Source organism: Triturus cristatus, chromosome 12, assembly GCF_964204655.1.
Source record: "Triturus cristatus chromosome 12, aTriCri1.1, whole genome shotgun sequence".
Lineage (NCBI taxonomy): Eukaryota > Metazoa > Chordata > Amphibia > Caudata > Salamandridae > Triturus > Triturus cristatus.
The window spans coordinates 124,229,900-124,242,047 of record NC_140595.1 but is presented as its reverse complement, the minus strand read 5'-3'; the positions used below and the strand labels follow the sequence as shown (position 1 = coordinate 124,242,047).

Here is a 12,148-nt window from a genome sequence, read left to right as displayed (position 1 = left end):
CTAGTGCAGTGAGAGGCTGGACATAGGACTGTTGCTGTGTTTCCGCTTGGTCATACTAAGGATGTTGACAAATTAAATATCTGATTAGAAAGGAACGTGGGGGCAGAAGTTGGGGGCGTTTTGATACCTGGATACCTTCTCATATGTCGCTGTGGTTGAGACAAAAGTTTCAAGCTACATTTAGTTGTCAGAAATTTACTTTCGGGTTCTTGCCAAAGAAGGCCACAGGAAGGGTGTCCAGAGGAAAGATGGTCTGGCAAGGTAAGCAGATAGGACCTGATGGTGGGAAAGAAATGGTCCCCACTGTTGCGTTCATCCAGGGACATCTTAGAGCTATTCAGTGGCAGATGGCAGTAAGGGATTTAAAAGTTTCAGATTGGAGGTAAGAGAAGAAAGGCTGGATATAGACCACATTTTGACCTTGCATGACCCTTGGCTCTCGACCACGCCTTCTTCTGCTTGACTAAATCACCTCCTACCTACTGGATGGTTCCTCATCCCGCCAAACCAAACTTCCCTGCAAGATGAATCCCTGTACCACAAAACCACCACCTATTCCTGCCAATGATCAACCCCTCCTGCTACTAGAAAACACTTTTGCTACCAGATAATTTATGGATGTATTAGTTTTTCTTAATCATGAAACGGGTCCAGAGAGCATTAGATGCCCATATTAAGATATTTACAAATACGGACAGGAACTCTACATGTAAATACCAGGCTGTGGGTCTGAAAATTGAACAGGGTTAAAATCCTGTCCGAATCAAGCACCCTACACCTCCCTTTTTATTCACTTCTTTCTAATCCCTCCTCCCATAATGCCACAGCTTGATGTTGTGTCTCTCTCCACAGGTACCACGACCAGCAAGATGTCACCAGTAACTTCCTCAGTGCCATGTGGCTCATATCCATCACCTTCCTGTCCATCGGTTATGGCGATATGGTGCCAAATACATACTGTGGCAAGGGCGTATGCCTCCTCACCGGCATCATGGTAAGAAGGAGCATGACCCAGGAAGAGTGTGTCTGGTCATTGGATTGGAGAAAGGAGGTGTTGACTTCCTGAGCCAGGGGCATGCCACAGGAGCAAGGGCCTGTTCACAGGTCAAGGAAACAGGTTTCTTCCCCCTAGTGAAGGCGAGGTCTCCTTGCTGGACAGGGCACATAGGTATCCGTTCTCACTAGAGTGGGATCATGCCTCAAGGGGTCAGTGCTTGCTCAACAGGGAAACTCTCAACTTACCAGCGGGTGGGGTCTGAGCCCCAGAGAGGAGGAATGATATATCCTTATCATGGAAGTGGTAAGTTGCTCACCACATTGTTCATTGGACTCCGGCCTGCTTGCCAAAGGATAGGAGCGTGCTTGCTGCTCAGCGATGGAAAAGGTGTGAGGTAGAGCAATGGGGGTGGAGGCTGTGCCTACTGAAGAGATATGAAGGTAGGTGTCCCAACACTGAAAAGGTAGGTGCCTATGACTTTTCACTAAATGAGAGTGAAATATGTTGTCTCCGTTGAAGAGCGTAATGTAAACGCTCAATCGAAGGTCGTAAGAAGTAAGTTGACGGCTTACTTCCTAAGAAGAGGCGGAAGGTGCATCAACTCACAGAAAGCGGGTGTATGTCTGCTCACCAGTGAGGGCAGTATGTATCTGATCATTACACAGTGAGTAGCATTTGTCTGTGTGGGGCAGGAGGAAATGAGTTGGGCATTCTCAAGGCATTTGACACCCTAGACAAGGTATGGCCTTTGCAGAATCCCACACCTCTCTTTTCATGTCTACCTTTGCATAAACTGCAAACCTATATGTAAAGGATGGCTGTCGGTGCCCACAGCCAAGGGTGCCACAGGCTACCCATCTATTTATGGAAAGAGTCTTCCTCGTTAGAGAGACCGTGATATGTCTGCTCAACAGGATGAAGGTTGCACATGCATGTGGTCCCCATTGACAATGGCCTTGCTCCTGCTCACTCATAAATATACGAAGAGGTGTGTGTGTCAAATAGTTGCGGTCTTAAGCTCTGAATAGGCGTAAGCTCATCGTTTCATTATAGGTCCATAGGAAATCCATCATCGCCCAAGATCCTTATATAGCCTCTAAAAAGGGTTTGATCAAGAGGGTGAATCATATGTTGGGGGAAACCATTCAGTTGGCATGTAATTCAGGGTTGAATGTTAAAGAAACTGTCTTTGGCAGAATTTGGAACATTCCTCACTCCACCACCTGGAAAACTCTGTTTTTGCTGTTGCTTGGACGGAAGTGTTCAAACAGGCTCTCACCCGGATGAGTGCTTCAAAAAACGGTGGCAGTTAAAGTGCGCCTGTGTTTGTCTGAAGTTGGCGAAAGATTTGAAGTTGCGTAGGAGAAGAGTAAAGCAAGGTACGATGAATTGAATATAATCAAGACACAGGATGTTCGAGTTGTGGATGTGGTTAAAATCTAGTATTGCCTGTGCTATCTTATATCTGTGTTGCACTGTGCACTCTGTAAGATCCTTGTGATCGAAAATAAATGTATTTGATGATGAGGGTTAAAATCTAGAGACCTGCCAGTTGCAGGAAGAGGTCTTCAAAGTTGTATCCTTCCATCAATCTTGTTTGCCGTCTTGGTGGATAATGGCGAATGGTGGAGTAAGAGGGGAGTTGCTGTGATGCAAAGAGTTGGTGCAGATGGTGGTCTTGGTGAACAGCCTTTAAGAGAATGTAAAAGGAGAACTGTGTTTTGATTTTGATGAAGATACAAGTAAGAGCCAAGAGAGGTGTGATCTCCAGGTAACTAGTGGAGGTGATGGTGTAGAGGACTCAATGATCTTGACAGGGGAGTTGACTGAAGTCAGAGTTAATGTCTGTTCTCAAAATGATGTTTTGCTGAACATTCTTGGGTGGAACACAGGTCCAGGCGGGTTTCTCATAGACCTAAGCATCTGCAGGATTTTGGTATGTATTGAGTATTTTTCTCTGATGTGTTTATTGTAACTATGGAAGTTTGTTCACTTATTTCTGTGCCTTTCACTACTAGAATGTTTATATTTAACTAGTCATGGCTCTCGGTACGAGCCCCAAACTCCAATCAGTTCGCTGATTCGAGTTGGACTTCAGCTGTACCTGAGACATCATGTCCGGTTCTTGTTACTGGATTAAACTGATATATTTTGGCTTATCTGTCACATCTTTCCTTGATTCATTTGAGGGAACACCGCAGAGTCATTTACATTTTGACAGCCTGCAAGCCAGCCATGTTGGCAGAGGCCCTTGCCTCGCCCCCTCATCACAGGACCATCCGCCATATCCTCAGATCCCTTGCTACCGGTGTGGTGCATGCACTTTTATCACTAAATCCTGAACAGGCTCCTCTCGACAATCTCTTTTGCTTTTAAGTAACAAATGCCCAAATTGAAGGTCCTTTCCTGAAAAACAAAAGAAAAAATTCTATCAGATGAAGGTAATTTTCACCCTGCACATCAGGGACAGTGTTACCTTTTTTAAGTCTCGCTACACATAGCAGTGTCGGCTATGTATACAATACTCCACAGAGCCATTCCTTGTTCAAGATTTGATGTATTTTGTGTCAATCTCAGTTGCGTCTTGCATTCCTCCCTTTCTGTGTTTGACTTCTCACAGAAGCTTTTTGGTTTCACCATTGATAGAGCTGTCATCCCTCTGGCTCAGACTGCAGCATTCCATGTAAGAAAACAAAGCCACGTTTAAACAACACCAGTTTGCTGCGTTTCAGTACCACCTAGTGGTCACTAGAAAAACTGCAGCAGAAATGTGGAAGATACAATATTGATCTTGCCAGACTTTGAGGAGAATTATGAACAAGCACTGGCAATGCCAATTGGTCTCATTCGCATTTAAAGATGAGACAGATTGTCATTGTCACTGCTTGGCCTTCATATGACCCAGGCAATCTCAGGAAGCAAAAATCAGTAGCAATGTCCTCAATACGATAGGGCTACCACCTGTGGCCTGGAGGCCCTGCGGAAGGCAAGGATTTCAAGCATTTCCAACCGCAGATCCTGCTTAGTCTCCACTGGCAGAAACCCCGCTTTCCTCCATCTCTTCACGGGTCTGGAGATCTGCAAGCACCGCGGAGGAGGAGCCCTTTGGCTCCGCCAATCTCTGAATGACTCCATGGTCTTCTGCTGTGCCGTTCACCACCTGCTCTGTGACTTAAGTGTTGGTATTTATTTTATTCGCCTTGTACTAAACATACTTTATAATATGGTCAGGCTGTACTGACTAATAGCAAAGATTAAAAACCCCTTCCTTACTGTGATAAAATGAAGAGGAAGTTATTTAGGTATTTAATCTTATGTCTGTTGCAAAATCTTGTTAATGACGTTCGGTGGTCGCGAACACCTGAGTGGCAGCTCCTGATTACTTTGCCTGCACCAAAGGAGAGGGGAGACATTGATTTTAAGTTGCTTTCTTCAACTACCTTGAATAAAAACAGTGAATGACTGCTGCAGACATATTGAGATTGTCCATGTGAATTCACTCCACCCTACCTTGCCTGAGATCTTTAATGTTGCATAGCTGCCTACCCACCAGGCAGGGATTTGGTTGAATCCCAAGGGAGAGCAGAGTTATTCCAAAACTGATCATTTGCTCACAAGGAATGTTAGTGCCCCATCATTTACAGATGTGGCTTGACAGAACAACTGCATGCAAGACATACTGCAACCAATTCAGTAGGCTTCGGCTCTGCCTCGGGGAGTACATTTCTTTAACACCTCATGCTATTGGCGGTTTGATGTATCATTCCGCCTCCTTGGAGTGCTTGCTTTACAATGCATAGGGGACTATTTTACAGCCTAAAAGTATACTGGATCATCACATCTTTAAATGTTTCATCTCATAGATTCATTGTATGCAGAAAGCAACCATTTTTTTTGTTTATATATTGTGGCAGGCATTTTTGTAATGCTTTACTCGGGTCTCAAAACAGAAACCGGGCTAATTAGCTTTACCAATGCTTTTTATTCTAGCTTAGATGGGGTCAGGGTGAACTAGGGCATTGGTATTACAAGAGTGGAGCTTCAGGCAAGAAGCTTTACGTTTGCTGCTCTCTCATAGGGTTATTCCATTGCTGTGCGTCATGCCGCAGTGCGGATTGCTGTAAGTATAGCGCACTGATCATGCTTCATGCAAATAAGCGCTTAACAAGCAATGAAATGCGTTGCTCTGGTGCTTTTTGGTCTAAGTACAAGCTACATGTAGTGTGTCAGACACTTGTGTAGCACTGTATTGCCATTTGTAGGGCCTTGAGGCGCTTCGGATTTGAGTGCCTTTACCCTTGAACTTAGGAATAGTTTCAGAGGCTGGATATATTTTGTGGTTGTTTGTGTAGTGTCATCAGTAATGGGTGTGGTTAATATGCCGCCTTTGCGCTTGCATGTGTTTAGTTGCAATAAACTTTTTCCGGACCCACAGGGAGCATGAAATTTGCCTTAGTGAATGTAAAAATTAACAACCATTAGCAAAACCAATCGGTTTGGCTGGCAGCCTTTAGGCTTTGCTAGTACTTAGTCTTTTTTTTACCATTGTTTTTTATAAAAAACATTCTCATGGTAGTTGCAGGGGCCCTTGAGAATATTTTTCAAAAAAATGGAAAAAAGTTAAAATATTCTATCGGTCTCAAAATGAACACATGGGCTCGCCCATTGCCCCATGATGTATTGTATTGTATTGAAATTGCATTTATATAGTGCTTACTACCCCTGACGAGGCGTCGAAGTGCTTTTTTGCACACTACTCCAGAACCCAGAAAGGATTAGTGGCGAAATTAGTATTGTGATATATGAAATTAATTTTAGCGGTGGACATGTTAGTCTGTTATTTGGATTGGAAAGGATAGAGGAGGGATGGAAGAGGGACGGGTTTTCATTTATATAGCACTTGCTACCCCTGAAGAGGTGTTGAAGCACTTTTTGGTGGGTAGCACGCTACTCCGGAGACCAAAACAAGATTGGTGGGGAATTAGTATAGGGAAATATGAAAATAATTTTAGCGGTGGACATGTTAGTCTGTTATTTGGATTGAAAAGGATAGAGGAGGGATGGAAGAGGGACGGGTTTTCATTTATATAGCCCTTGCTACCCCTGAAGAGGTGTTGAAGCACTTTTTGGTGGGTAGCACGCTCCTCCGGAGACCAAAACAAGATTGGTGGGGAATTAGTAAAGGGAAATATGAAATTAATTTGAGAGGTGGGCATGTTAGTCTGTTATTTGGATTGAAAAGGATAGTGGAGGGATGAAAGAAGGAAGGGTTTGCATTTATATAGTCCTTGCTACCCCTGATGAGGTGTTGAAGTGCTTTTTTGGGGGCAGGTAGCACGCTGCTACGGAACCCGGCTGAAGTAAGCTAAGAATTATGCAATAACAGATCAATCGATTCTGGGCATATCACTTAATCTCCCCGTGCCTAACAAAAAAGAAAAATGTGTGTGTCTTCATGTAATGCAACTGGTGCTCATGTAAAGCGCTCTGATACCCGATTCGGGTCATATTCGCGCTGTATAAAACTCTGTAAAATAAAAATAAAAAAATGATCTAGTTATCAAAGACACTTTCTACAGCTTTACAATGTCATGTGTGTGTCCCTGAAAGTTTTATCATTGCTCTGTGGAGGGCAATCACTTTTTTTGTGGAATCACACACATTCTGCCCAATCAAAACATGTACTGCTGACCCCTTTCTAGTGATGCTCACATAATTGTCTGGTGACAGCCGTGCTGTCAAGCCAAACCATAAAAAGCACACAATCCGAGACGAGCCGAGCTGGCCACCCTTTATCAGCTGGGCCACTGAAGTGAAATAATTGACTGAGGGCTGGAGGGGAAAGGAATCATCACTGCCAGTGTCAGACGATAAAAGGCTCTAAATCCTAGATAGGGAAGGAAGGGGCTGCCCTTTCAACATCTTCAAACAATAACAGACTATTAAAATGCTATAACTGTGGCACACAGCACTTACGCATTTCATTATGGGTCAATCCTGTGTGCTTGGAAATCAAGATGCATTTCTAGTGACAAGTTGAAAATGTATAGTGCTGAGGTTTTGAGATCCTGTGACATCATCATGGCATGGGCGCCGCTCTCCATTTCCTACATTGTAGAAGAAATGCTAGCGATCCACCCCTGCACACATATGCGACTTTGGGCCATATGTAGGTAAAACGTGTTTTGCGATTCTCAAATTGCGATTTTTAGGGAATCGCAATTAGAGAATCGCAAAACACAATGTAGGTAGGATTAGCAAAATATTTTGTGAATCCCACATATTCCTTATTTGTGAATCGCAAATTGAGATTCGCAAATAAGGAATACCTTGCCATTCATTCCTATGGGCTAGAAGGCCCATAGGAATGAATGGGAAGACATTCTCAATTTGCGATTCTCAAATAGAGAATCGCAAATTGAGAATGCAATTTCAAGGGTGTCAATAGGACACCCTTTTGCACTTCTAAAATAAACATGTGTGCACATGTGGCGCACATACATGCGCTAAGGGCATGTATGTGCGCCACATGGCACTCTGAAAAATGCAAAAAAGTGCATTTTTCAAAGAAATTGCAAATTACCACCAACCTGAAGTTGGTGGTAATTTGCGATCCCTTAAGCCAAAATCGCACAACTTGGGTGCTTCCTATATTGCATTTGAGGAATCGCAAATTGGGATTCCTTAAATGCATTAGCAAAATAAGGAATCGCAAATTTTGCGATTCCTTATTTTGCATGTGGGTTTTTGTGTGCTACATAGCACACTGCCCAAATTGCGATCGCAAATGCTGAAATTCTGCGAATTTCAGCATTTGCGATCGCAATTTGGCTTCCTACATATGGCCCTTAGTGTTTTTATGTGTGTTACTTGGATTTCACTTATTGTCAACAGCTGGTGCCATGCTGTTGAATATGAATTCACCTATTAAAAGATGGGCTGCTGTAGGAACTCTGCTGTGCAGCTCAGCGAGCTGAAATCCTCCATTTACAAATGCAGGGATCTGAAGATCACATGTTTGAATGTACATAAGGAAGGCTCAGCCTTCCATCCTTCTGAGTGCATTAATTTGAGTACGATAAATTGAGTAATAGTATCACCTGTCACGTCTAGATCGAATATGATGCAGCCCTGGTTCTACCATTTGAATTTGTTTGCATATGTGTTATTCTTGAGCACTTGCTGTAGCTCATTACTAAGCGCTAGACGTCTGGACAGGTAATGAATCAGGGGCCATAGTTATCAAAGGGTTGCGCCGCTTTTGCGATGCAACCCTTAAGTGTAATTTATCAAGTCACGCAAGGCCACCTTCTGTGGCCCTGAGTGGCGTGATAAATCCAGAGTAACGCAGCACAGTACAAATCGCTGCGTTCCATTACTCTACCCCAGGGAGGCGTAAAATGGTTGGTGCGTGGGTGTTCCCAAGCAACACCCATGGATTTTGACGCATTCCCAGATTTACTATTACTGGTAGACCTGGGAATGCATCAAAACTTGTACGCCTACCCAGGTGAGACATAACGAGGAGAAATATGTTTATATCCCCACCCCCGGTTTGTTCCACTTTCTATGTGTGCTGCCTTCTGCAGCATGCTTAGAAAGAGGAAAATGCCTCAGGGGATTGTTTTTGTGCAAGAAGGTGCCCCTTCCTGCTGAAAAACAATCCTGCTTACAACACAGGCACCCTTGCAGCATGTTGTACGAGTGCCTGCATGGGCACCTGGCAGCACAGCGTACACCAGCACTAGGGTAGGCAGGAATACACCATATTATGTTAGATACGTCACTTTCCCACCCTTTCCCTGTCACGCAACGCAGCAAGGTGGCGTGCTGTGCTGCGCTGCGCCACATAATGATAAAAATGCTCCCTGAGTTGCTGGAAGTTAGAATGTCCACACCATGGTTGCACAATGTGGTAAAGTGTGAGAGACAGGTTAATAACCCTCAGCATGTTTCTACTCACCAGTCGGTTGATGACATATCTTTGAGCACAGAAGTGCTGGGGCGGAGACAGTCACACATGCTTTTCTAACATAAGCGCTTTCACAGGCTCCTTCCAACTGCTCAAGCGTGTTACAGACGACCGATGAATACCCGGTTGTACCCCAGCCCAACCAGCCTTTTCATATAGCCCAGCCATCTTCTTCCTTCAAGAGTGAGAGTGAGTGCAGCACCTGTGTGCTCATTTATTACTTGTGTTTTAATAAATTATGCGGCTACATTTAGGTCTTGCATGTAGCACACTGAGCTAAGCATTTGCACTCATCTGTGTGTGGTCTGGTGGCCTGGTGCACTACCCCATCCACAGCAGAGCCAAACCGTGCAGTGACAGGTTTCAGTCCCAGAGGGTTTCCTCATTAGGTCGTTCTTCAGGGTAAATACAATGAGAACAATTAGGTAACAACTAAATACTATGTTTGGTTGTTGGGAGTGTTTTACAACAAGTTATGCGGTAACTTGAATGTGACAGGTTTATATATCTGCAGAGCCAACTCAGCTTTTCATCCTTCCGAGTCTGATAAACTGAATGGAATTTAGTTCTGTAATTGTAAACCGAATATTTTCAGAACTAAGAAACTGCAAAACTACTATATCCACAGCTAGATAAAAACATATTTTATATACAACTATTCAAGCACCAAATCTCCACCTCTTTGGGGTGCATTAAGGAAGCTGCATTTATCACATAACCAGGTGTAGTTATTTTAGATGTCTGCTTTTTCCTACATTAGTATACATTTATAATACCTTTGCAAAAATAGATTATGGTGTGCTTTGTTTACAGATGGCTGACGTCACTGGACATCACGGCGTTTAGCCAAAGTAACAGATTTGTTTTGCAGTTTCATAGCGCACTAACGCGACCTGAAGCTATTGTGATGAGCACCAGTTATATTGCACAAAGACACATTCATTTTTTTGTAGGCACAGGGAGATTAAGTGGTTTGCCCAGAATCACATGATGCTGAGTTGGCACCGAGACTCGAACCTGGTTCCCCTGTTCTAAAGGCGGCAGCTCTGACCGTTATGCCACACCCTCTCCCCTAATAAGAACCTAAGGGGAACCAAAGGCTGCCCTTCCCCTCCTAATCATCCATGTTGTAAACAGCAAAACATGTGGCTACCAGAGATCATATTTGAGTCTTCTTAAGATTACCAAGGACTGAGAGCTCCCGCACTGGGCCTTTTTAACAATATAATGCATTCTGGGAGTTGTAGTCCTAGTTCACTTCAGTTGTTCTAGTTCAACTAAAGCAACTGACACACTCCTTGCTGTGCCGTGCGTTGGGCTCTGTCCCCGCCCTGCTGGTAGGACATTAAATAAACATGGATGGGCAGCCTGGCCCTGTGTGTGAAACAAGCTTGAGCTGCTGCTGCTGTCCTGAGCAGTGCAAGTGAAGGAAGCATTGCATTGCTACTGCCTGTGTTGAACAGGTATGTCTATGTGAACTGTTCACTGCTGCTACCATCACATTGGTGCACATGTGTGTGAGTTTGGATATCTCAGGGAATCTTCCTGAGGCTGCATTGTTGAACATATGACGTATGTAGAGGGAGGCCGGACTGTTGCTCTCCGTACAGTTGCTGTTCAGTGTCATTGAAGGTTTGTGTACGTGCTCTTTTCTGTGCATGGTAGCTCGGACTGCTGCTGCTGGCCGGACTATACCTGTTCTGTGTGAGAGAAGCTTGCACCCCAGCAGCACATGCTGTATCTGAGGTGTTTGTGTAAGGACGAGGCTGCTTCTTAGGGTGTACCTCTGCCGTGCGAGAGAGAAGCTTACACACGAGCAGCACATGCTGTAGGTCGTTTGTTTCTGTAAGGAGACATGCTGCTTCTCAGGGTGTACCTCTGTTGTGCATGAGGGAAGCTTGCAGACCAGCAGCACATGCTGTATGTGTTGTGTTTGAGTAAGGAATCTGCTGCTACTCAGGGTGTCCCTTTGCTTTGTGTGAGGGAAGCTTGCACCCCAGCAGCACATGCTGTATGCCGTTTGTTTGTGTAAGGAAGCATGCTACTTCTCAGGCTGTATGTCTGTTGTGTGAGAGAGAAGCTTGCTGACCAGCAGCACATGCTGTATGCCGTTTGTTTGTGTAAGGACGAGGCTGCTTCTCAGTCTGTATGTCTGTCGTGTGAGAGAGAAGCTTGCAGACCAGCAGCACATGCTGTATGTGTTGTGTTTGTGTGAGGAAGATGGTGCTTCTCAGGGTACCTCTTCTGTGTGTGAAGGAAGCTTGCGCACCAGCAGCACATGCTGTATGTGTTGTGTTTGCGTAAGGAAGATGGTGCTACTCAGGGTGTACCTTTGCTTTGCGTGAGGGAATCTTGCACACCAGCAGCACATGCTGTATGTGCTGTGTTTGTGTACGGAAGCATGCTGCTTCTCAGGGTGTACTTCTGCAGTGTGAAAGAAGCATGCTGTATGTGTTGTGTTTGTGTAAGGAATATGCAGCTTCTCAGGGTGTACCTCTGTCGTGCGAGAGGAAAGCTTGCATCCCAGCAGCACATGCTGTATGTGCTGTGTTTGTGTAGGAAAGATGCTGCTTGTTATGGTGTAACTGTGTCGTGCGAGAGGAAAGTTTGCACATCAGCAGCACATGCTGTATGTGCTGTGTTTGTGTAGGAAAGATGCTGCTTCTCAGGATGTACCTCTGTCGTGCGAGAGGAAAGCTTGCATCCCAGCAGCACATGCTGTATGTGCTGTGTTTGTGTAGGAAAGATGCTGCTTGTTATGGTGTAACTCTGTCGTGCAAGAGGAAAGCTTGCACATCAGCAGCACATGCTGTATGTGCTGTGTTCGTGTAGGAAAGATGCTGCTTCTCAGGGTGTACCTCTGTTGTGTGTGGAGGAAGCTTGCGCACCAGCATCACATGCAGTATCTCTTGTGTTTGTGTAAGGAAGCATGCTGCTTCTCACGGTGTACCACCGCTGTGCGATAGGGCAGCTTGCAGACCAGAAGCACATCCTGCATAAGTTTTGTTTGTGTAAGGAAGATGCTGCTTCTCAGGGTGTACCTCTGCCATGCAAAGGAAGCTTGCAGACCAGCAGCACATGTTTTATCTGAGGTGTTTGTGTAAGGGAGCAGGCTGCTTCACAGGATGTACCTCTGCCGTGTGAGAGGGAAGCTTGCACATGAGCAGCACATACTGTAT

The 12,148-nt window shown here is 44.8% G+C and overlaps 1 protein-coding gene across 1 annotated transcript in view; it reads left to right on the top strand.

Annotated features, from left to right (window-relative positions):
• The window catches only part of KCNN3 (potassium calcium-activated channel subfamily N member 3), a 463,290-nt gene that overhangs the window by 316,416 nt on the left and 134,726 nt on the right, over positions 1-12,148 (top strand). Inside the window, exon 4 of the mRNA XM_085636850.1 lies at positions 853-994. Coding sequence (XP_085492976.1) covers positions 853-994 — 142 coding nt within the window. The remainder of the gene's footprint in view (positions 1-852; positions 995-12,148) is intronic.